This window comes from Pseudopipra pipra, chromosome 25, assembly GCF_036250125.1.
Source record: "Pseudopipra pipra isolate bDixPip1 chromosome 25, bDixPip1.hap1, whole genome shotgun sequence".
Classification (NCBI taxonomy): Eukaryota; Metazoa; Chordata; class Aves; order Passeriformes; family Pipridae; genus Pseudopipra; species Pseudopipra pipra.
This window is the reverse complement of record NC_087573.1, coordinates 5,676,078-5,701,713: the sequence shown is the minus strand read 5'-3', so window position 1 is coordinate 5,701,713 and position 25,636 is coordinate 5,676,078. Positions and strand designations below refer to the sequence as shown.

The 25,636-nt window shown below is 45.5% G+C and overlaps 1 protein-coding gene across 8 annotated transcripts in view; it reads left to right on the top strand.

Annotated features, from left to right (window-relative positions):
- Positions 1-25,636, top strand: part of PPP1R12B (protein phosphatase 1 regulatory subunit 12B) — a 132,043-nt gene that overhangs the window by 36,579 nt on the left and 69,828 nt on the right. For 6 of the 8 annotated variants that reach the window (XM_064635689.1, XM_064635690.1, XM_064635694.1 and 3 more), the window contains exons 4-12: positions 2,171-2,330; positions 4,975-5,119; positions 7,400-7,474; positions 10,148-10,227; positions 10,789-10,931; positions 15,867-15,976; positions 19,051-19,248; positions 20,019-20,101; positions 22,167-22,292. In XM_064635689.1, coding sequence (XP_064491759.1) covers positions 2,171-2,330; positions 4,975-5,119; positions 7,400-7,474; positions 10,148-10,227; positions 10,789-10,931; positions 15,867-15,976; positions 19,051-19,248; positions 20,019-20,101; positions 22,167-22,292 — 1,120 coding nt within the window. The remainder of the gene's footprint in view (positions 1-2,170; positions 2,331-4,974; positions 5,120-7,399; positions 7,475-10,147; positions 10,228-10,788; positions 10,932-15,866; positions 15,977-19,050; positions 19,249-20,018; positions 20,102-22,166; positions 22,293-25,636) is intronic. The other 2 variants (XM_064635693.1, XM_064635696.1) reach the window with 1 other exon arrangement.

The window sequence follows — 25,636 nt, the reverse complement described above, 5'->3', positions numbered from 1 at the left end:
CCATATCTCTCCAGTTTAGAGATAAGTGTCATGTGGGACAGTGTCACATGCTGTGCACCAGTCCAGGTGGATAGTGTCAGTCACTCTTTCCTCATCCACCAGTGCTGTCACCCTGTCAGACAGGGCCGTGTCAGGCACAATTTGCCCCTCAGAGAAGACAGGTTGGTTGTCACCAATCACTTCCTTATTTTGCATCTGCCTTAGCATAGTTTCTAGGAGGATCTGCTTCATGATCTTGCTGGGCATAGAGGAGAGACTGATTTAGCTGTAGTGCCCCAGGTCTTCTTTTCCCTGTTTAAAAATGAGGATTGTATTTCTCTTTTTCCAGTCTGTGGGAACTTCACCGTACTGACACAACTCCTCAAATATGATGGAGAGTGACTTAGGCACTTCTGTTGCCATCTCTCTTGGGATCCTTGGATGCATCTCATCAGGTCCCATGGACTTGTGCACCTTCAGCATCCTTAGATGGTCTTGAACCTTACAGGACATCAAGGCAACGATCCTGCCTCAGCTGCAGGTATTTTGCCTGACACTTTTTGGGATTCTGCTTGCATTGCTTCACCACATTAGCTGCATCCTGCTAAGATGCCCTGAAACAACCATCTGTCTCCACTGAGAAGCTTCCTATCAACACAGTTTAAAGGCTCATAACTGCTGGAGAAAATGGGGTTGAACTTTAAATAAGCTTTGTCCTGCACAGTGGCCTGTCCTCAGCAGTGACTGGGAACAGATGCCTGCTGCAAACTGGAACAACAGCACAAGCGTGTAAAATTCCCCTCCCAGACATTTTCCCGGTCTCCAGCCACTGTGCCTCCAGGAATTCCTGAGTGAGATGGGCTTTCTGTGTACTCAGGAATCCTCTGTGATTTTCTGTTTCGTGAGCTTGTGCGGTGCTCCTTGGGAGATCCAGCATGTCCAGCATTATAATTACAGACTTGTCGGATCCTTGTTCTGCAGACAGTTGTGTTTCTGATCTTTGCAACCTCCTGCAGCAGTGGGTCTCACAGGTCAGACTCCAGGTGTTTTCTTTGGTGCTGTTTTAAGCCTAATGCCCCATAATTTAATTTGGAATCATGCCATCCTCATACTGAAAGAATTAATCTGTAGGGACACTTGCTCTTCAACACCCTTCTTGATTTTTGAGATTTGTCATCTTCTCTTTTGTATTTTGTCCTGAGTCAGCAAGCTCTGAGCTGATTAATCTTGTGTGGAGCTGTATCATACTTGTGATTGATACATCGACCTTCCATGACCTCATTATTGTGAAAACTTCACTTAGGAAAACAAGTCTACGTTTGTTTTGCCTCTTGTTGGTTTAGTGAGAATTGACAGTCTGTCACCCAGACCCACTTGCCTCTCCAATCATCCATCTGCCTTTCTACACCATAGCAGTCATTTCCTAAGGTGGGAGACTCGTCCCTCTTGTTGTCACAGAGTCTCACAGTCCATGTGTCTGCTATTCCAGATGTGTGTATTGATGAACTTACCTGATCTGACTTCAACTAAAGCAGTGACAGCCACCAGAGTAGATTTTTTTTTTTGGCCTTCTCATCCCCAAATGATTTAGGGTTGTGTTTTGTCAGAATCAGGGGGTTTGCTGCTCAGTGGGATAACTCTCAGCGTGCCTGGCAGGAATGGCTCTGGAGCAGTACAGATCACTCTGTGTGTCACCTGCAGGTTGTCCTGAATTCTGAGTGTGCACAGAGCTGGGCTGACATTGCTCTTGCAGGAGATGCCTAAGAATCAAGTCTTTGGACCTTCACTGTAGATTACACTCTCATTACAGTGCAATTCAGGTGGTTAAGATGCTGTTCATGACTTTTTTGCTTCAGTCTGGGATACATAGGCATATGTAGAATGTTGTTTCAATCTGGCATATCTAAAATTTAATCCTTCCACCCTTAGTGTCCTTCTAAGCTTGCAGTTCCTTGGGGTGGGTTGCAACCACTGGCCCAACTTTCAGATTTTTTAAGTCAGACTGTTTCTGAAGTCTCTGTCAATGACACAGGAGCTCTCCCAGCTCATAGAAGGTGCTTTTGCTGATTGTTTTGTGGAAGATTACAGATAGTTTGCTAATATTGTACAGCAAATGAAGCATGGGGTAAGTTTAACAAGTGCTCAAGAGCTTTCCCTTGTTCATCTCTTCTTCTGTGCTTCACCCTCTTAGGTGTAGACCTAGACCTGTCAAGGAAAGAAGAGGAGCAGCAAATGCTGCAGGATGCCCGGCAGTGGCTGAACAGTGGGAGAATTGAGGATGTAAAGCAGCCTCGGACAGGAGCCACAGCCCTTCATGTTGCTGCAGCCAAGGGCTATTCTGAAGTCATGAGGTAGGAGCTCCTCCCCAGGGCTGATGTGTTGAATTAGGGCTGGTTTTTGTAAAGAACACATCTGGCTTTACAGTTGAGAGAAATTTGTTCCATACTGAGATTTTCAGGCTGCTGTTTCTCAGAAGGCTCTGTGGTTTTATGTGCCCAGCCACAGTGGTTCACACAGAACTACACAGGGACTGGAGTTCATTCCTCCAGGCCTTTGAAGTGAGGAAAGCTTTTCAAAGAGCAAGGCATAGGAGGTCTCATTTTCACTGTTAGAGTAATAGTTTTAGGACTAGCAAGTTAAACAGTATTAGGGGATGAAAGTATTATTTTGGCCTACAAAGTGACAACACACAATGCATGACAGTCACAAATACCCCAAAAGTTTATGTGACCGGTCTAATGGGAAAACCCAGTGTCCACCTCTGTCTCACTGTCCTCTGCCTCTTAGTGCTACTGCTCCTGCAGTGACAGAGGTATTCCAGCACCTGACAGTTCTGCTGCCCTGCCCCTAACAAGACTATTATGAACAGCTTGCCCAATTTAGGGTTTCCTGGCAATAAAGCATTAATATTTTTACAGGTAAGGTCACATTAAGGTTTCCAAAATGGAGCTTTCTTCTCTGCTCTTTGTGGGTGGAACTGCCATAAACATGGAGTCATAGAATCCCAGAATGGTTGGGTTGGAAGGAACCTTAAAGCTCGTTTCATTCCATTCCCTGCCATGGGCAGGGACACCTTCCACTATCCTGGGTTGCTCCAAGCCCTGTCCAACCTGGCCTTGAACACTTCCAGGGATGGGGCAGCCACAGCTTCTCTGTGCCAGGGCCTCACCATCCTCACAGGGAAGAATTTTTCCCTAATATGTAATCTAACCCTGCCCTCTGTCAGTGGAAGCCATTCTCCCTTGTTTTGTCACTACATGTGCTTGTAAATAGTCTTTCCAAGGTTACTCTATTGTCCACATTAGAATCTGTTCTGGAAGTGTTCATCTGTCTTGATTCTCAATTTCATAATTTTAAGTGACATGCATAAGAGCTGTTTCATCTCAAGCTCAAGCAATTTTATTATTCTCCATGTTTCTAACTTGTATTCAGTCATTAGAGCATATAATTGAGTTATGAGCTGTCTGTGCCTGTACCATGCCTGAGAACAGGAATCTAACACAGCTCATATGAATAGAAATGTAATATCTCCTGCATTTGAGGTGTTGGTCCCGTGGACTGTCAGAGGAGGGTTGTGTATCCAGGGCTCCTTGATGAAGTTCACTGTGTGTGCAGGGTCACTTTGCTCTGAACAACAACTCCTTGGCATTAATTGTGGTAATGATAAACAGATCTCAGGGCAGACTGACATTGTTTCTCTCTTGTGTATATTATGGCCATGCCGTAAGTTCAAATAAAAATCTTCAGTGGCTTAAACCAAAGGGGCTGACAGCCAGGATCCAGCTCACTCTAAATGGGACATGGAATTTGTCTGTGACCTTGAGACTCTTAGCAGCTCTATTCCTCCCTTCTGCCAGCTGGAAAACCAACAGAAAGTCAGCACCTAATTTAAAATCTCTTTCACAGAGAAGCCCACAGCTGCTTTACTGTCACTGTGTTTTATTTAGCACAGTGGCACATCGATGTAAAGCTGCAGGAGTTTCCAAGCTGTTGATGCCATTCTGGGGTCATACTGGATTTCGTTCATGCTGCACAAAGGTGGCTCTGGATGGTGGAAATTCCCGTGATGGAAATTTTCAGTAACAGTTTTACCAGATTTGCAGAATTCCCCTGGGATGATCTTCAGTATTTAAGGAACTTGGATAATAGTTGTGATGCACATGCTGCTCAGTGCTCTCACTTGATCACTGCCACAGGGGTGTGCACATGGCTCTGGAGCCTCAGACTACACTGACCCTCTTGTGTTTGTTTTGGTGTTAAATATTCAAGCTCCAGATGCTGTGAAACACCAGCACTCTGGTCTGATGGAGATGGGAGGGCTGGAAGGGGCACAGCAGTGAGTGCCTGGGAGTTCCCAGGCAGCTTCACTTGGGAAAGATTTACTTGAACTATGCAAGTGTGAAAAAATGCATTTTGGGTTGTTTAACCCAAATGTGGATTATTTAACATATGAATTTCACCCCTGTCAATCACAGTAATGTCACTGGTGCTTACCTGGCAGTCCTGCTGGTCTCCTTATGGTCCATCTCACACTGTGGCCTTGTGTTCTGGGAGAACCAAGCCCCAGCTCCATTTCCCAAACTTCCCTCTCATGGCAGGTGCTGTGCTTGGCTCCCTGTTGTGGGGATGCAGTTGCAGAGATGCTGTTTGTGTACTCAGTGCCTGAGCCAGACCAGGCTGTCTCCCCCACTCGAGCAACAGTTCAGGCTGGGTCACCAATGCCAGATGAGAAACTAAGGTGTTCTCCAAATTTATGGCATGCTGAAAGGAAACATCAATTTGACATGTTCCAGCAGATTTTACATCAAAGTCACTTTTCATTTACTGCCCTTTTCCACCACAGTTTGGAGCACGTGGAGTGAGGTGTTGCTTGGGGGAATAAAGTACAGAAGCTCCTGCTGGTGAGCTGGGCTGCTCCGTGCCTCACAGGGGAACTCTGCTCAGTCAGGAAGCCGTTCTTGGATGAGCTGAGATCAGTACTGCTTCTTTTCCCAGGCTTCTGATCCAGGCTGGGTTTAATCTGAATGTCCAGGACAATGATGGCTGGACTCCCCTCCACGCTGCCGCGCACTGGGGAGTGAAGGAAGCGTGTTCCATCCTGGCCGAGGCTCTGTGTGACATGGACATCAGGAACAAGCTGGTGAGTACAGGACTAATGCAGTGTATTTTATAGCCAGATTAACAACAGCTTTATTGCCTGATGCTTGATCATGGAATCACAGACTGATTTGGGTTGGGAAAGACCTTAAAGCTCATCTCATTCCACCCCCTGCCATGGGCAAGGATACCTTCCACTATCCCAGGTTGCTCCAAGCCCTGTCCAACCTGGCCTTGGACATTTCCAGGGATCCAGAGGCAGCCACAGCTTCTCTGGGCAACCCATACCAGGCTCTCATCACCCTCACAGGGAAGCATTTCTTCCCAGTATTCCATCTAACCCTGTTCTATGTCAGTGGGAAGCCATTCCGCCTTATCCTGTCACTCCATCCCTTGTCCAAAGTCCCTCTCCAGCTCTCCTGGAGCCCCTTTAGGCACTGGAAGGGGCTCTAAGGTCTCTCCAGAGACTTCTCTAGGCTGAGCAGCCCCAGCTCTCCAAGCCTGGCTCCAGAGCAGAGGAACTCCAGCCCTGTGGTCAATTAGTGGCCTCTTCTGGACACATTTCAACAGGTCCATGTCCTTGATTTGGGGGCCCCAGAGCTGAACACAGTGCTTGAGGTGGGGTCTCATAAGAGATCCAACATCACTATCCAACATCATGACAAAGTTACACACAGTGAGCAGTTCTTCTGGCCTGTGCACTGGGGCATTTAAAAACATCAGAAAATAGAGGATCTTGACTGGAGGAAGGGAGAAGATATTTCAAATATCATAGGAAGAGATCTGTAATTAGAATTTAGGACCAAGGTTGTCATCCTGGTTTAGTGTAACCCTGGCCAATTAAACAGCAACAAAAAATCAATCTTGGAGTGCAATATAGTATATTAATATTAAGGTATAGGGCACTGAAAACAAGTGAACCTGTTCTATACATTGGTCATAACAGAGGAAATTGAAAAATTGATTCAGATTTGTAATAAATTAGTAAAGAAAAATAAGATGGAAGAAAAGAAAAGAAGAACCATTCCTTTTCCATCCTGATAGTTACAAGTTTCTCCTTGAAGAGCCCTTGGATTTTCAAGAGCTTGTCCAGGGCTGTTCTTGGTGTTCCCCTCCTTGCTGGAGTGTCCACGTTGGTCTTTGAGCTGCTTCCCCCTGGAGCAGGCTCAGATGTGCCATGGCAGCTCCTGGGGGAGGAGAGGAGGTTGGATGTGCTTGGAACAGCCCCGGGGGCTGAAGGGCAGGTGGGAGAACGTGGTAAGAGAAACATGGCCCTGTGTGTTTGGGGGCATCTGCCTCTGTTGGAGACTACTGGAATCAAAATGCCTCTCTGAGGAGCCATTTTGTCCTGAGGAGCTCTTTGGCACCCAAAATACGGGGAATATTTTCTGTTTTAAGTGCCACCAGGTGCTTTTCCAAAGTGTTCAGGATGTGTGTGGGGTTTTTATCATGCCAGACTTGAAAAGAAACAGACACAGTTGTATTTGCTGCATTACTTTGTCCTTCCAAACCAGGACTGTCTCCTTGCTGGGTCAGGTGGCCCAGGCTCCCTGCATTTCTTTGATCCCTGGCCATCAGGTTTCATTGCATGTTGGTAATTAAATAGCTATTAGAGCTTTAGTTATGCTGAAAATGTAACTGATTTCTTGGTTTGTGCCCCAGAGTAATTTTTCTGGTTTGTTTTAGTTTATAGATGCCCATAGATGTGCAAGTGGATCCCAAATTTTTTGGCAGGCTGTTGGCTGGCAGCCTCTCAGGAGGTTTAAATACATGATGATACAGTAACCTAGAATCATGGAATCTCCTGAGCTGCATCAGTCCAACTTGTGGCCCTGCACAGGACACCCCAAAATCCCACCCTGAGAGCTTTGTCCAAACACTCCTTGAGCTCCTTGGCAGGTTTGGGGTCGTGAGCACTGCCCTGGGGAGCCTGTTGAGTGCCCCACCATCCTTGAGGGGAATAATCTTTTCCTGATATCCACCTACCAACAGGTTGATCATATTCTTTCTCAGTACAAGAGTGTCATTTTTGGAAACCTGGAAACTAAACTATTTAAGTCCTAGCTGTTGGATTTGAGCAGCAGCAACCAGGGAGCTGCCCTGCCATGTGAAAGGTTGCTCACCAAACATGAACATGATCTTAGGTGTGAACATGATCTGTGATCTGTGGTCACTGTCACATGGGTTTCCCTGCTCTGGACCAAGTGTCCCTCACCTTCTGGGGAGGGAGGATGTGATGTATGTTCACTGGTAAATAGTGCTTTTTTTGACTGTCACCACCATGCCATATCAGATACCCTCTTGTGTTCTCTCACTGCGCCAGGGCCAGACGCCCTTCGACGTGGCTGATGAGGGACTCGTGGAGCATTTAGAAATGCTGCAGAAGAAACAGACTGTGGTGAGTTTCTGGAGATCATTTTCCACCTCTCCAATTACCTTTCCACACACAGGTCTTCTCCAAAACATATGGTGCCAACAGATTCAGGAAGCTGAGGCCCTGCTATTTTTTTTTTGTTAGTCGTTTGCAATCTTTAATCACAGCAATATTTTTAATAGCTGGGAATCCAGACTGCAGCAAGAAGGTCAGTAGTGTGCTGGCATGCAGAGTTATGTGAACTGGTAAGGAATGTGCAGTTCACCTTTGGGATTGTTATTATCCTGCAGTTTGCTGGCATCAAACCCTCTCTAGCATCAAACTGCTCTGTTCCTAATGAGTGATTTCCCAAGTCCACTTTATGTTTGCATCCAAGGAAATACACTATCAGCATTGAGAAAGTTCTGTTACCATGTCTGCCTCTCTTACAATAGGGAGGCTTTGGATTGAGGGAGAAGAAATTATAAACTTCAGGGAATTCTGAAAAGATGGGAGATTTCAAAGCCATATTATTCAAAACTGCCATTCCATAGTGCAGTGGAGATGCTGGAGGGGGTTATAAGCCACAAGTTGCCATAAAAAAAGGAAAACAAAAATATATCTTGACCAACATAAGGCCAGAAAGTTAGTTTTGGATTGGATTTTTTCCTATTTTATTTGATCTACTCAATTCTCTCATTTGGATGCTTCCACAAAACAAGACAAGCTTCTTTAAAAGAAATTAAAAATTTTTATTATTTAAAAGGTTGGATTCAGAAACAGACAGAATGAGAACAGTGCTGATAAACCCCAGGAAAGTATTTTGAGGAACTGACAATGTGGGTGGTTAGAACTCCAGCTCTGATCACAACACAGCTGCTGCCATCCTCAAATAGCAGCCTTAACATTCACAGGAACTTCTTAAAAATTAATCAGCTTCTCCCTAAATGAGGTGTTGATAAATACTATCAGGGTTGTATTTTTGATTCCCTCCTCTCTCACTACCCCAGGATTCTGCAGATAACTGCTCTTCTTTAAAGCAAAGAAAAAGAAAGACAACAAGAAGAATTTTTTGATTGGGTGCTCACCCATTTTTAGGGCTGTTTTGCAGGGGCTACAACCCTTCTGTTCTCTATACAGCAGCACTATATAAGGGCCTTTTCCATTTATTCATTCAGTGTAGAACTGGGCAGAAGAATCCAGATTGTATCCCACTTCTTTTTTCTAGTGGATATGATTTTTTAATGGAAATGCCATTTTATCATGTGCGTTTTTCATGTGCCATTTTTATCATTTAAAAATAGAAACCTCACCTTTGTTAAGGACAAAACAGGCAATTCCATGACATTGCTCTAAGTCATTATTTCACTTTGAAAATGGCTCTCAAATCAGATTTTTTTTACTCTAAAGCCTGAGGCAGAACACTGTGCCCTCCTTGCTTAAAGATGTGCTGCTGTTATTGGAGAGCAGAGGGGATTTTTGTTTGCTGGAAGCAATATTTTGGTTTGGGTTTGGATTTTTCTCCCCGTCCCTATGAATAGAGTGGGCTGTTTCCTGCACTTCCCTTTGCTGTGCTCCAGCAATTTGGTCTGGTTAACAATGTGCTGTACTCCAAATTTTGGCTCTTTGCTGGAATCCGTGTAGCTTTTCCTACTTCACAGGTTGCCCAGAGAAGCTGTGGCTGCCCCATCCCTGGAAGTGTCCAAGACCAGGTTGGACAGGGCTTGGAGCAACCTGGGATAGTGGAAGGTGTCCCTGCCCGTGGCAGGGGGTAGAACTGGGTGATTTTTAAGGTCCCTTCCAACCCAAAGAATTCTGAGATTCTGTGATTCAGAATTTGCAGAGCTTTTGCTTCCAGTGTCTGGTGTCATCAGCTCCTGTCAGAAGAGAAAGAGTAACTTTGTGAGCCACAACAGAACAGAGCTAGCCTTAAATTTAGCCTCTGCCATCTCTTCTTCTGTCTCAGCTACGTCTGGGCTTCTGGAAGGTACTAAAATGATTTTTGGGAACTATTTTGTCCATTAATGTTGGCGAAATTAATATTGCTACTCTCTGGACAAAATGTTTCCATTGCTGTGGTGATCCCAGGTGTTCTTGTGCAATGACTTCATGCATTTGAGAGATTTAAGAAGTGACCCATCCTGACTTGAATGTTTTCCTCTGAGAACAAGTCAATAATAGCTACAAAGGCAGCGAATTCTTAACTGACTCCAGCCTGATTTCATGGGCACACACACGTGTGGGCAGACCTCCAGCACGGTCACAGAATGGTTTGGGTTGGAAGGAACTTTGAAGTTCTTGTAGTTCCACCCTCTGCCATGGGCAGGGACACCTTCCACTAGACCAGGTTGTTCCAAGTCCCATCCAGCCTGGCCTGGAACACTTCCAGGGACAGGGAGCCCACAACAGTCAGGGCAGCAGTCAGGGTTTGTCTCTGGGTCTGGGCAGGGACTTTTGCAGGTGTCTTTGAAGGGTTCATGTTGCAGTGTGAGGACCTGCTGGGTGTGTGGCCGTGCTCTGACAGAACTCGAGTCCAAAGCTCACAGTGCCCTTGCAGATGTGCTGCTGTTGAATTGGCTTGTTAAACAAATCCACAGGATTTTTGGTCTAGTGAGGCTGGGCTGACCTTGTGCTGTGGTGATGATTGGATTGTGCTGAGGTGGCTGGTTAACATGTCTCTTCTCATTCCTCCCCCAATCTTCCTGGGCTTTTTGACAGTTGCGAAGTGAGAAGGAGACGAGGAATAAGCTGATTGAAGCTGACATGAACGGGAAGCCTCAAAGCAGACTCTTCACCAAGTAAGTCTCTCCCTCTTATTTGAAAAGGAGCTGCCCAGGGAGTAATGGGAGAGCAGCTTCATCTGTCACAGCCAGCTGGCCTCAGCTGGGTCAAAAACAGTTCACTGCTGTTCATTTCGTGGGGTTTTTTTTTAAGTTTGAGCTCTCTCAAATACAATTTTAGTTGTTTCCTAACACACCCACTGAGTGGTGGAACAAGGGGTTGGGCTGGTGCTTGGTTCTCCTGCTCTGGCTGAGGATCAGTTAGAGCTTTGAGCTGAGAGCTGCACCTTCTGTTGCACGGAGCCCTACAGCTGCTGGGTTGGGTGGCTCTAAGAAATGAGAGACCACTTTTTTTTTTGATGGTAAAAATGCTTGCAGATTTACAAAATGTGAGACTGGCAGTGGAATGCATGGCAAATGGCCCGTGCTGGAAATGCTGGGGTGTTGAATCTGTAGATGGATTTTTGTCCTATGCTTGTTCTATATGTAGTAAATCATGTCTGTGTGTTCCCGAGAAGTAGAACTCAGAATTCTAACTCACTCGCCTGGGGTAGGCCTTAAAATTTCTATATTTTGCAGCAAAGAGAAGATTCTTTATGAGGAAGACACGCTGAAGTCCATGGAAATGGAGGAAGAGAACAAGGACTCAAGTAGTTCTAGTTCTGAAGAGGAGGAAGAAGCTGAAGATGAAGTTTCAGAATCGGATGCTGAAAAGGAGTCAGGTAAGACTTAGATTTAATAATCTCTTGGATTTAATAATTAGCATTCCAGTGTATATGTACAGAATATGGAGAAATCAGTAGCCCGTGTGCTAAAATAGCTGATCCAAATGCTGACTCCCAGGTCAGCATAATTTTTTTAAAACAAAAATCCTGCACATCCTATTCGCTTTCTGCTTGAGGTAACACATTGTTCATAGTTTGTTCTTAAACAGGAGGGTTTTTTCTTTTTGGCCCAGTTCAAGATAAACCCTTCAGGTACTGCAGGATGGTAGGAAAGCAAATGAAGGTGTAGGAAAGCAATAACCTGTTGTGTTTGGATTACAGACATGAAACAAAGGGCTGAAGCTGTTCTGGGTAATTACAGAGATGAGGAACTTTTTTTTTCCTGAGTGTGATGTATAATAGTTGCAAAACATAGTGGAAAATAAAGATTAAGTGATAGAGTCACATTAGCCTTTACATTATAACATATTGCTGGCATCTTACTCCCATTCATTTTCCATAATTTCTATGGCTTCCTTAATTACTTTAAAAAGTGTTTATGTGCAGCACAGAAAGTTTAAATAAAGATACTTAATTTTACAGTAAGCTGAGACTAACTTCTACTTAATATTCTGCAAACACAGATGGATCTTGGTCTGTGATGTGTTTAATGGTGAAATTACTTTTAACATCAGCTTACTTGACCTATATCCCAATATCCTAATACATAAGTCCTTGCAGAGAAGTGCAGTTTAAAGTTTTGTCCTGCTTCTGTGCCAGTGAAATTTTCACCTGTGATCTGATTGTGTCATTAATGCTGCTATGGCAGGGTGAGAGGGGTGGAGAATCCTGGCTGCTCCTCCCAGAGCTGGTGTTACACCATGACAGGAACATGTGGGCATGACAGTAGCACAGGGAAGTAATCTTTTGGCTTTTAAATCAAGCAGATCTAGTGGAGAAGTCAGTGGTAGAAACAGACACACAGTAGAAGTCATATATTATTTGCTCCATAAATCAGGGGTTTTCCCTGATTATATATATGTATTATTTTTTAATATATATGTTTATTTCTACATATATAAATTATATCTGTATAAATTATAGCTTTGTAGTTGTGTGCCAAACCTTGTAATCCTTTTAAACATGATGGGAGTTCGACCAAAACACCTCAAATGTACAGAGCCCTGTAAGACCTGGAGCTGCGTGGGGTTTAACTGAGTCAGGAACAGCCTGAGATCCTTCAGCAAGGAAAGATCCACAGCAGTCACCATTAAATTTTGTGTAAAGCCAGAACAGGTCTTTTTATTGCATTAATTCACTGAGCAAAGCACATTATAGGAATCTATGTCAAACCACTCAAGCCAATACAAATGGAAAACAAAAAGCACTCAAGTAATGATTAAGCTTCAGGCTTCAGGCTTTGTTACCTGTGCTCTACTTTCCTGGAGAGATTAATGGCTCCTTTGAGACAGTTCCATCAGAGTTGAAAGCCCACCTTGTAAACTTCTCAAGTCTCTGATAGAATGAACACGGACTTGCCCAGCTGGCTGGAGACACGGTTGTCAGTTATAGCTTTTGATAATGAAAATTATAAATGTCAGTGTGTTACTGGTTTCAAGGACAGACAACTGTGTGCTGGGCTGATCCCACAGCGGGGGCAGCAGGGGAGGGGGAAATTCTGCCCCTCTGCCCTGCTCAGGTGAGACCCCACCTGCAGAGCTGCCTCCAGCTCTGGGGACCCTGCAGAGGAAGGACATGGAGCTGCTGGAGCAAGTCCAGAGGAGGCCACCAAGCTGATTGGAGGGATGGAGCAGCCCTGCTGTGAGGAAAGGCTGAGAGAACCGGGATTGTTCAGTATGGAGAAGAGAAGCTCCAGGGAGACCTAATTGCTGCTTTCCAGGACCCGAAGGGAACGTAGAGGAAAGATGGAGAGAGACTATTTACAAGGACCTGGAGTGACAGGACAAGAGGAATGTGTCCCCACTGCCAGAGGGCAGGGTTGGATGGGATACTGGGAAGAAATCCTTCCCTGTGAGGGTGGGGAGGCCCTGGCACAGGTTGCCCAGAGAAGCTGTGGCTGCCCCTAGAAGTGTCCAAGGCCAGGTTGGACAGGGCTTGGAGCAACCTGGGCTAGTGGGAGGTGTCCTTGCCCATGGCAGGGGCAGAACAAGATGAACTTTAAGGTCCCTTTCAACCCAAACCATTCTGATATTCTGTGGTTCCAGGATTATCTGCTCAACATTTTAAATGCTTGGATGGTAAAGAAGACATGGGTATGAAAACACGGAAATTATTTCCTTATTCCTCTTCATTTCCTTAAATATCCCCATAGCTGTGTCATTCTGAGAAGTGCTGAACACATTGGTGATGACAGTTGTTCTGAAGTGTTCGAAGTCCAGATGAAGAAAAATAAAAATATTCTGAGTGATCTTTTTGAACCCAAAAATTCCACCTCCTTCGTAACTCAGCATAAAGCAGGACGTGTCGAGGCCAGCAGTGTAACACAAGTTTAGTTTGAGGTGTGTTTTGAAGAGTCTCAGGTTGTGATCAATTTGTTGAATTCACAGGGACTGTGGGAGGAAGAAATTGGATGAGGGAAGAAGTGAAATTGCTGGAAGGCTTCCGAGTAGCATTTCTGACAATCTGTAAGAAGTTTCTGTTCTTCAAACAAAGAGCATTAATGCCACTTTATTCATCTTGAGGACAATTAATTTGGAATTGGGTTGTATATAAACAAGAGAAAGATCAGTATAAAATTCTGTGGTCATTATCTGTGCTGGGAACTATTACAATATGTAATTATTGGGAATTAAAGCAGGCTAGGGAAGCTTTCAGTGTTGTTTTGTTTAAAAACCAACCAAACAAAAACTCTAAGAGAAAGGAATTAGAAATTCCTTAAGAGAAAGGAATTAGAAAAATTAATTTTTACTCTCACCAAATTTTTGGGGGACGTCGAAGTAATCCTCAGCAGTTTCCCTTGACTGGAATTTGTCATGTTTATTGCTGAAATGTCAGTAAAATAAAGTGTGGGACCCTGCCCCGAAGCTAATGCTGCCCATGACTGTGCCATCTCCTGCTGCCAGCACAGAGTCCTTCAGCCTGTTCTGCTTCTGCAATCAACTCCCTTCAGTCACATTGCTCATAGTTAGAGCTCTTCCCAACCTGTCATTACCACTTAAGCCTGTGCCCTTCTAGTTAGGCTTGACCTTAAAAGCGACCTCTGCACTATGTACTTCCAGAGCAGGTTCCCAGTCCCCACCACCCAGCCTGCACAGCCTGGTGCAGCCTTCCCCTCCTGCAGTGCCCTCTGGTTTACAGGCCTCAGGCTCAAGCAATCAGCACATGGCAGAGTGTTGTTCCTTGTCCGTGTGCGTTTCCTTGGATGCAGATGCCAAGTGTGCCAAGCTGGGCCTGCCAGGAGGAATGAGTGACCTGTGGCCCCTTTCCCAAAGGGCTGTGTGACAGAGCACCTGAGTGTCTGGCTCCAGAACTGGAATCCTCTTCTGAGATGACTTGGATGGAAGTTCTGAGACAACACGGAGAGGGAAAGTGGTTGAGATTTCAGTCTCACACGCACCCAAGGGAGTGGCTGGAGCTGTGTCAGGAAAGGGTTAGGTTTGATGTTAGGAAAAGATTCTTCCCCCAGAGGGTGGTCGGGCACTGAACAGGCTCCCCAGGGCAGTGGTCATGGCCCCAAGGCTGCCAGAGCTCAAGGAGTGTTTGGACAATGCTCTCAGGGACAGGGTGGGACTGTTGGGGTGTTCTGTACAGGACCAGGAATTGGACTTGATGATCCTTGTGGGTCCTTTCCTGCTCAGATTCCATGATTCTGTCTTTGCCACTTTAATTCAGGCTCTGTCAGTCCTGCTCACTGCCTGTTATTTTTAAATGTTTCTCTTGACTTGCTCTTTTCTGTTTTCCATGTCCTTTGAATCCTTTTTTTTGTAGGACTGAGAACATTTGTTTCAGAAAGACTGATCTTCATGCTCCGAGGTGCTGTCCTCCCAGATGCTCCACCCCAAACTGCTCCAAGTGTGGAACAGCAGATCTTTATTCCCTGCACATATCTCATTTGCTAAGACTGTTTGGGTGCTTATGCTTAAAATTACTTTATGTTTTCAAAACCGTGTTTGTGTGAGCACTCACAGCTCTCAGGAAAACATTTTATTTAGTGTAGGTACATCATTTCTCAGGCACGTTGCATGTGCCTGGGTTTTTGGTAAATAGTCTATCTTCCAGCCCTTTGCACTCCTGTCAACTGAACCTATTGCCTGAGACACACTTTTTGCTTCCTTTGCCCTGGTAATGTCTGGTGGATGTTCCTCTGTCCAGCTCGGTGCATAGATACAAAAATAAATGTAATGCTGTACAGCCGCACTTGTCTGACGAGCAGGGAGCCAGTTGTGAGCCTGGACAGGGATTGTTTAGCTTGCTTGGAGCCCTGGTAAGGGGTTTTGTTGGGCAGCAGTCCTGGCTTCCTGTAGAAAGATGGATTTTGCTGCAGAAGACCAGAAATTCTGCCCAGCAGCACAAGCAACTGCAGAGACCCGTGCAGTGAAACCCACACCAGGCACTTGGGGCTGTGGGCTGCAACACACACATGTGCTCCAGCAGGAACAGCACGTGCTGCTTTTCATCCCAGATTTTGCAAGGGAAGGACATTCCCAGATAGGGAACAAAATTGTGAAAAACAAAGAGTCTGTTTGTCCTCCTTTCTGCTAAGATTTTGCTTGTCTGTGGGGATCAAGTTCTAAAGCTTTGCCTGCCAAATGTATCTATCCTGTTCTTTAGGAAGTGGAAAGCTCTTTGCAGAAAGCCTGGCTTAGCCTTGTGACCTGAGGGGTCTGAGGTCACACGGCACTGAACTGGAGTGTAGAGCACACTCTATGTAAAGATGGGCCTTGGAAGGGCAATACTGAAACATTTGGTTTCTCTTCTTGTTTAAAATTTTAGAGAGGAAGGAAGAGCCCTTTGCCAACCACTCCAGCCGTGAATCCAGGCCCAGCATCACTGAGCAAATGCCACCAACCGAGCCCAACTCCTTCACTGCGTCTGCCAGAAGAGTAAGTGAATTTGGAATCAATGGGGACTCAGCAGTGCTCAGAAGCAGGAGGTGTTACTGGGAGATGGATGCTCTGAAACCAATTTTCAGAGCAGTTTAAGACTTGAATTTAGGAAAGGATGATATTAGGCAAGCCTGTTAAATCTCTGTGTTAATACCAGTGTAGGACTGGCCCCGAGGAGGGTGTTGGTACCATCAGGTTCCTCTTGAATCTCTGACCTTCCAAACCAAATTGTGCTGTTCACAAGAAACCCAGCCTACAGCACGTGCTCTGTGTGCCAACAGTTCCGAGGTGGCTGATGCCAATCTCTTCCCAGGAGATCTTTCATCAGAACTGACTCCTGCTGGTGTATCAGTGGTGAATTTGGCAGTGTCATCACAAGTGCCCTAGACATGCCAAACCCTGCTGACTCAGTGATGTTACAGCCCAGCAAACAGAGGTTTACATCTGACAGGCCAGCTGGACTATGGGAACTTTGAAAGGTGAAGCAGTTACTGCAGTCTTACCTGACTCCTCCAGCTCTCACATCACTCAGCTAGATGGCACCAGGAGACCCTGTTCTGCCCAGCACTGGTATCCTCTGCTGCTGGTTTCTTTTAGCACCAGACCATGGAGAATAGCCACGCAGGCACCTGGCCCCAGCTGAAGCACTGGGTGCATGTCAGAGGGAAATATTTCTTGCTTAGTCACAGTTTTGTATTTTTTGTATCTTTCACATGCTACTCAGTGAAATTTCTCATCCAGATCAAATGAAACAGAGCTCCTCTGGGCATTGTTCAACTCAGGCTGGCTTAGCAGTGGAACTGTTAGAGGTAGAAGGATACTGGGAAGTGAGAGCACTTTGGTTAACCTTTTCCCAGCTGCAGAGGTTTGGTCTCACTCCTTTGAGATGTTTAACCCAGAATAAGGCTGTTAGGGTATGGAAGGTGGCCTGTGTGGAGAGCAGTTATTGATTTGACTTCAGTCACTTAAGATCAGTTACTTTACCTTCTCATACCTGTTTGATTTTTCTCCCTGACAGACTGGGCTTTGGATGAGAAAATACAAGTGCTTCTGTTGCCCTCCATTTGGGGAGTTATTAGGACATGCTGTGTTGTTCAGAATTTACAGGCAGCAGCTTTTGTTGTGGATTTGAGCTTTCTCTGAGGAAAGCATCAAAACTTCGTTAAAGTGTTAGAGCTGTGTAGGTCAGTAGGCTGGAAGTGCTAGAAATGGTGCAGTACAGATTAACTCTTTGCATTTGCATTAAAATGACCATAAGCTGAAAACATTGCTCAAATACTGCAGGCGTAATTTGAGCTTTGCAGTCTTGAGGCTGAGGACAGAGCTGCACAGTAACTCCATTTATTCTGGATGGTTCACATCATGTAGAATATGGTGTAATAATGCTTAGATCATCTCTGACTGAAAGCCTTGTCTGCCCAGTGTCCTGCCCCTCACAGAGACCATCAGAAGAAAATAGAGAAGACAGAATCTTGCAGGACTCCTGTCCCACCTTCCAGCAGTTGACATTTCAGGGAGTTGCTGAACCCGGGGTACTTTTTGTCTTCAGTAGCCCCTGTTGGATTTTTCCTCTGTGAATTTGTGCAGTCACTTTTTGATTGGAATCCTCTAATGTCCAGGGGCAAAGGGCCCTTCAGCTTAATTACAAACCCTACAGAGCTCCCTGCCCCTGTTCCATTAACCTGCCACACGCCAGATTTGTTTGCTGCCCATTGTTCCTTTATGGGAAGGACCAAGGGATCCTTATTCACTCTTCTGTGTGCCACTTAGGGTTTCATGTACCTTGGTACAGATCTCAGCCTGGAGATTCCTAATATATTGAGTATCTCTTCATACAAAACCTCTCTTGCTCTGCTCATTCTTGTTGCCTTTCTCTGAATCTCTTCCCTTCTCATCTAATGCTGAGCTGTGCATGAGACCAAAGATGTGATTGTACCCTGCAGTAACATAGAGCTGTGTTGTGTATTCTGTACTTTTCCAATAATTCCCAATAATTTGTTTACTTTATTTCCTTTACAGCTTGGTGTTGAGCCCCTGTACAAGTATCTCTTGTGATGCTCAGGCCTCATTCTTGATGGCAGTAGGCAGCTTTTTGTAAGACTTGATAACCGTAGCTGAAGTTGTGCATTTAAGCAGTTGTATCTTTAAGGAATGATATATGCTGGTCAGAAGTGCCTCATGTAGCAAAAAGCACATGTTCTGTGCTCTGTACAGAGTCTGCAGTTACCTGCCCACAGAAAAGGTTGCACTAGGAGAGCCCTCTGCGAGACTGCAGCCCAACTGCCTGCTCGAAGCAGGGCTGACTTCAAGCCCTGACCTGATGCTTTGATCTACCTGAGCTCAGCTGAGTATTAAAAGGTCTCTGGGGATGGAGATGCTCTGCTTCCTTACCCCCTGTCACAGTGCAGCATCACTCCTACCAGGTGGTATGTCTCCATGTCAGCAGGGATTTCCCATGTTGAAGCTTGTCTGTTCTCTTTTCACTGTAGACTGTAGACAAGTCTGGTTCCATGTCCTCTGTAAACCCATCCTGAAGTAGCAGAGCAACTAAATCCTTTCTTTTCCATGCTAAACAATCCAGGTTTCCTCAGTCTTCCCCTTAGTGTGTCGCTGGCTCCAGCTCCCTGATGATCTTAGTGGATTCTCCTGGACTCCCTCCAGTTTGATTGGTGTGAGGGGTTTATTTGCAGCCAGTCCCAAAAGACTTGAGTACTTGGTTTTGGTTTCTGCCTTTACTGAATAATTCCCCCTTCCTAAAAGGGTGCTAATAAAAGCTTCATTGTTCCTTGTATTCTTTCCTCAAAGCTGGAGGAGGGCATTGTGTAGGCTGCCCAATGACACAAGATTCCTTTCACTGTGTGTCCTTGGGGATGAGGCACTACATCAGGTTCCATCCCTGTGAGTTCACCTTGAGCTCTGTCCTGTAATTAAAGCAAAGCAGGAAATCAAAGTCACTCCATCTTACAAGTGTAGCCCAGCTAAAACTGGGGCTTGTTGAGACACTTTCAGAACTTAGAGTGTGCCTTGCAGTGCTCTCACTTCTTCCCCATGTCCGTGTTTCTCCTCTGCAGTTCAGTTGGCTCAGCAGGTCGGAGGAGCAGAAGGATGAGTCGCCGTCGTCGTGGCGGCTGGGGCTGAGGAAGACGGGCAGCCACAACATGTTGAGCGAAGTCGCTGCCACCCGTGAGGCACAGAGAGATAAGGCTGCTTCCATCTATCGTTCCTCGTCCAGCCCTCGGATATCTGCACTGTTAGACAACAAGGAAAAGGTCTGGCTTTCAGCACAGATGCACTAGTGCATCCCACTTCACCTCACGTGTTTAAGACACTTTCCCTTTGAGTTATTGCTGAGTTTTGTATCCATAACTTCATTCTTTGTTTCTTTTCCTTTGAAAATTATTCCTCTCATATCAGTTGTTCCTCCAGAACTGGAATTTGTTGCCCCTTTCACCTAATTCGTGCTCAGTTTGGACTGGGTTGGCCCTGACCAGGGGCTGCCAGTCTGATGTGGCCCATTCTTTACCAGAAAATACCAAATCCAGACAGTAGCACATACCTGCAGTGGAAATTCTTCTTCCCTCTTGTCTATAGGGATTCCTCCTGTATCCACCAGCTGTATTTGTTACTCCCACCCCACATATTCACTAACTGTAACTACCCTATAGGTAGATGCCCCATCCCTGGAAGTGTTCAGGCCAGGTTGGATGGGGCTTGGAGCAGCCTGGTCTAGTGGAAGGTGTCCCTGCCCATGGCAGGGCGCTGGACTTGATGACCTCCAGAGGTCCCTTCCAACCCAAGCCATTCTCTGATTCTGTGACTTATAACTAATTCTGTAAGTTAGAAAATGCTTTTATTCACTAGCATGTTCCTCAGGAAATCTCTTTCAGAACTGATACTTTTATGCTGTGGTATCTGTTGCCCAAGAAAATGCCTTAAAGCAGCTGTCCTCAGATAGGAGAATGCTTGCTTAGTTGAAAAAATTTGAACATGCTGGAAGGGTAAGAGATGTGCAGCTGAAATCCCTGTTTTGCTTCACCAGGATAAAGACAACAAGAGCTATCTTGCCACCATAGCTCCCAGAAGACTGAGCAGTACGAGCGATGTAGAAGAAAAAGAAAACAGGTGAGACTGGCTGAAGTTAATGCTCAGCTCCCATCCTGTCAGTAGTTCCATTTTTCTGTAGTCATGCTCCATGTATTTTCTCAGCAGTCCCAAGGACACGGGAATTCACAACATCAAGAGCCAGCTCTGGTCTATAAAGTTCTGCTGTGGTGCTTTTCATTTAGGTGAGCGGGGCAGCAGGCTGGTTCCTCCACCCCAGTGCTCACACAGACACCAGCTCCATCCAGGGAACTAGGTTGATGCATCCTTGTTCCTTTTATATGCAAGTGCCTCATTTTGTAGCTGGCACCTGCACTTGCACTTGTCACTTGCTCAGCAGTCACCTGCAGTCCCTTTGTTCACACATCTGTCACTTGTGATTCACTTCAGCCTGTGAACTCTGCCATGTAGGAACTGTTTCATTGCAGGGTTGTTTTTACAGTCAATGTGTGTAGTTGCCCCTGGACAGAACCACAGTATAAATCGGATATTTACATATCCAGTATCTCCAGATAGATTTGAGGAGCTGATATCTACAAACAGCTTCTTCAGCAGCATCTGAAGGGAACCTACAAGGAAGATGGAGAGAGACTATTTACAAGGGCCTGGAGTGACAGGAGAAAGGGGAATGGCTTCAAACTGACAGAGTGTAGGTTAAGATTTGATATTAGGGAAAAATTCTTCCCTGTGAGGGTGGTGAGGCCCTGGCACAGGTTGCCCAGAGAAGCTGTGGCTGCCCCATCCCTGGAAGTGTCCAAGGCCAGGCTGGATGGGGTTTGGAGCAACCTGGGATAGTGGAAGGTGTCCCTGCCCACAGCAGGGAGGTGGAACAAGATGATCTTTAAGGTCACTTCCAACTCAAGCCATTCTATGATTCAGTTTGTGCTAGAAGGAGTAAAATTTGAGCTTAACCTCTTTTCCAGCACTTCCCCAATGGAGGAAGAAAGGCACATGCAAGAAGTGGCTGTGAACTGTAATTGTTGGGCAGGAGCTGTGGCAGACAACACCCTGAGAGAATTTCAGCACAGCTTGAGATTCTTTGCTGATCTTTTGCTGGAACCTCCCCGCTGTGTTCTTGCTCACTCTCAGCCAGTCTCTGAGATTCAGAGAATCTCAGATTCAGAGAGTCTCAGAATTTGGCAGAGGCTGCTATCAAGTGGCACATCCAGTGAGTGCTGACAGGTGTCCTTTGCTGGGTGAGTGGGGCCCAAGGAGAACTGGCCTGCGGGAACAGATGGTGCCAGGCCTGCTGGGGAGTAGATTTTCCAAATATTCTTTCCTTTAAAAGCAGATGAGTTTGACTTCCCAGAACCCACAGGTGTCTGAGAGGGTGTCAGCACGGGCACAGCAATTGGAAATAGAAAATAATTGCAGGCTGATGAGGGAGTGGATTTGTGCTGCACTGCAAGCTCCAGGTCCTGTCCAGGACCAGAGGAGAGCAGGATACACCACCAGAGGGAAAGAGCCCTGATTTCACATAACCAGGATAAATAGGGCTGCTAGGAATTTATTGATAACTTGTCAAGTAGTTTGAGATATTGCAAATGTTTTGTATGTTGTTTTCTGCTGCATGGTTTAGTGGTGGACCTGGCAGTGGTGTGTTAATGGTTGGACTTGATGATCCTAGAGGGCTTTTCCAACTTTAGCAATTCTATGAAAGGATTTGCTGGGCTGGATTGCTTTTGTCCTTGCCTGGATACTTTGGAGAATAAAAACTTCCCAGCAGTTCCAATATCTGCCCATTTATACCGTGTTATTTGATACAAGATGGCAGAGGAAATATCAAATGACACTATTTAATATGTTAAATTACTTTTATGGACGATCTAAATTTCATTTGCAAGTTTTCTGACTAAAAAGGATTTTGTTCCTCTTTATGCAAAACATTACATCATCTGTGGTTCTGAAGGGATCTGGCAATGGCAGCATCAGTAAGGCCAGAACAGCTGTTTCTCTGAGCTATGTCACCTGTGAGCATCGGTGCATGTGGATGTAAGGGAAGGATTTGTGTTGTGGAACTGTAAAGGAGCCAGAAGTAGACTGCAGAGGTTTTTGTAACCAAGCCCTGTGCTCTGTCCTGCATTAGGGAATCAGCTGTGAACCTGGTGAGGAGTGGCTCCTACAGCCGACAGCCCTGGAGGGACGAGTCAAAGGGAAACGAAGCTCCCCATTCTGGTGCACCCACCACCTATGTATCCACCTACTTGAAAAGGTACATCCAGTTCTGTCTCATGTGGGTTCCCAGGCAGTCAGTTCCACTCTTAATGTACCTCTCAAACCTCAGCCTCCTGCTTGCTGCCTACTGCATCTTGTAACTGGCCTTGAGACCCTCTTCTGCTGAGAGCAGAAAATAAAAATTAAGGTTTTCTGGCATTTGTCATGCTAAATGGTATTTTAAAGGCTGTAATTTTTGCTAATTTCTAAATTGCTCAACTAAATTTAAATACTCTTATTCACGATATTCAAATGCAAAATGTTTTCTCCATTTAATGCTGGTGTTATGGTTAGAGTATAAAATCAAAATTGGTCATAAAAAAAGATTAAAGTAATCAGAATCTGAAAGCATTGTTCAAATAGCTATTGGCAGGTAAGTTGTAGCTTATATCCTCCTATTTTGGTTTATATTAGTCCACGTTTATGACATCATTATAAGAAAGTGGCAGTGATCCTGTGCGTGACACACAGCACTTGTTAGAGTAAGACTGATGCTTCCAACCATTGTCTTGTGGCAGCAAAGAAGCGGTTTGTGCACAGTGTGTGAGAAGTTGTAGAGGCTGAATGTTGGTGAAGGAGCCAGGCAGAGGCAGGAAGGCAATTCCAGGCAGAACTCCTGTAACTGCAGTGTCCTGTACCCCTTTGAGAGGCAGAGCCTCAGTGTCCTTGAGGTACCAGCTGACGGCTCTCTCTGAGTGAGCTGAAGGAATGCCCTGCTCTGGTGAGGCAAATATTGCATTGCTGGGTTTTCACCTCAGTTGTGAGCAGGAGGATCAGCCCTTCACACAGGTACAGTGCCAGCTCCTCACCTTTATTTCAGCTAATATTGGAGACCATCAAACCAGCCTGTGATAAGCATGTCACGCTGCAAAGCTGTTGGGTCTCTGCTGAAGGAAAGCAGCAGCAACAGTTCAAGGTTTTAGATTGAGTTTCACCAAGTTCTAGACCCTGAACTAAATATCTGTCCTGAAGATGGAACTGGCCTCGAAACCCTCTTCTGCTGAGAGCAGAAAATAAAAATTAAGGTTTTCTGGCATTTGTCATGCTAAATGGTATTTTTAAAGGCTGCTTGAGATACTTGGGAAGAGGTGATTCTGAGTTTCAGTACTTAAGGTGGCAGAGGTGAGTGGTGCTCGAGGGGGTGTGTGGCCAGTTGCTGAGCACACATAGGCCCATTGCCACAAAAGGTGAAGCAGCCCCTTCCAGCAGAAGCCTTCTGCTCTGCTGATCCACTGCACTGATTTCACAGCTGTCCTGGGACATGGTGGCAGCCCAGCCTCCGGAGCTTGTCTCTCTCCAAAGCTGGTCTGACAGACCACAGCTGATTCCCTTGGAAAGCCTTTTCCCCTTGCAGCTGGCAGGTCTTGCTGCTCCCTGCTCTGAGGGCCAGCCCAGTCACCCAGGGGCTGCCCACTGCAGTCTCACAAGCATTGCCTGTTTATCCCAGCTAAGCCAGTACCACACTGTGTTACCCTCACACAGCTGTACTGTATTTCCCTGGTTAAACTGGACAGAGTGGGGGAGGTTTAGGCTGCCGTGGGCTGTCACTAATACCAAGTTCCTGTCACAAAGGCTGAATTCTGGCCTTTTGTAGGAGGGTGTTGGTTTACAAGCAGTTACAGAGAAGAGGTTTGCCAAGTAGGAATAAATGTGCTTTTGAAAGAGAGATCAATGGTTTTGCATTGTATATGCATACAATAGCATCATGATCAATTTTACCTTTATCCCATATGGTTTTCTGTAGGAGAGCACAGAGAAATTAAATATAATCTTATTGAACCTCTGACTTCTCCAGCCTTGTGCATCAGCCCCTAAGATCAGGAAGGGAACCTAGTTGCCTGTTAAACATAAGCTTTTTATCATTTTCAAGTATTAGCAAAACTCTGAACACAACTCCAGAAGAGAAAAGCTCCTTCTGAGAGAGAAAGAATTAGAAGGAACATGGCATGCTTGGATGTCACTGAGAGGAAGACTCCATACATCTGCAGTTCCCCTCTGCCTCAGCATTTGACTAATCTCCATAAAGATCACAGACTGGTTTGGGTTGGAAGGGATCTTGTTCCATCCCTTGCCATCGGCAGGGACACCTTACACTAGACCAGGTTGCTCCAAACCCCATCCAACCTGGCCTTGGACACTTCCACGGATGGGGCAGCCACAGTTTCTCTGGCCAACCTGTGCCAGGGCCTCACCAGCCTCACGGAGAAGAATTTCTTCCCAATATCCCATCTAATCCTAGTTATGTTCTACAACCCCCAGACACAGAGTGAATAACATAGCAGATCATCTTAAGATGTGGAAAATGGCTTTTTTTTGTATAAAAGGGAACAAAATAACTTGCAGCAATGCTGAAAATGTTCTTCAGCTTTAGCTGAAGCAGATTTTGAAGCTCTCTTTGTAATGGTGCTGGTACTTCTCCCGCTTTATGGTTGCACCACTAGCCCAAAAATCCACAGTACCCTGCTCTGCCAGCCTGGTCTCCATGTGATGCCTCCGAACATCCAGGTCACTTCGCCTGTATATTGAAGGGTTTGGAGGAAAACTGGCATGGCAGGTTGGATTAATGTAGCATCCTGCCTCCCAGGAAGGGCTCACACACCAGAACAAAATCCTTTATCCACACAGTTAGTTTCTCCTTCATTTCACTTTTATGCAAATGTCTCCTTACTGGTTCTGTTCACATAAAAACCATTGCAGCAAGTCAGGCCAACAGTCCCTGCAGCCCAGACTGTTTCTGACACCAGCTGGTTTTGAAGGACAAGTTGCAGAAGCCAGGAAAGCTTCAGAGCAATCTTCCACCTCCCACGTTCCCCTTGCTTCCAGCAATCAGGAATTTAGGAGCCAGGGGTTACACTTAACCATTGTTCTTAATGGCCACCCCAGTGGCCAACATCCATACCCAGAGCCTGGTTTGATCTCTGCAATTCCCCATGGCAGGGTGTTTATAAAAAAGTAGTTATATGCTTTGTGCAAACCATTTTTATTAGCACATGTGGAAGCTTTTTAAGGGTTTGAAGGTTTTTAAGTTAAGGTTTTTAACGCCTTAGCTGTTCTCAGAAGTATTTCTTTTTATTGCTTTGAAATGTTGCTTTGCATTTCATTGCTCATTCCCGGATGGTTCTGTTGTGGTGATAATGTTAGAGAACGAGGAGCAGTGTGTCAGTGCCTTTTTCTATTTCTAAATAAATTCATAATCCTCCCTTTCACAGATTCCTGTGGACACAGCTGTTAATTAATAGGATTTCCTGGCTAACCTTTTTATTGCAGTGTTCTGGTCCTGTTCAGATCAAATGCGAACAATGGAGGAAATGCCTTGGAGTGCTCCTCACGCTGTGGAGTGCC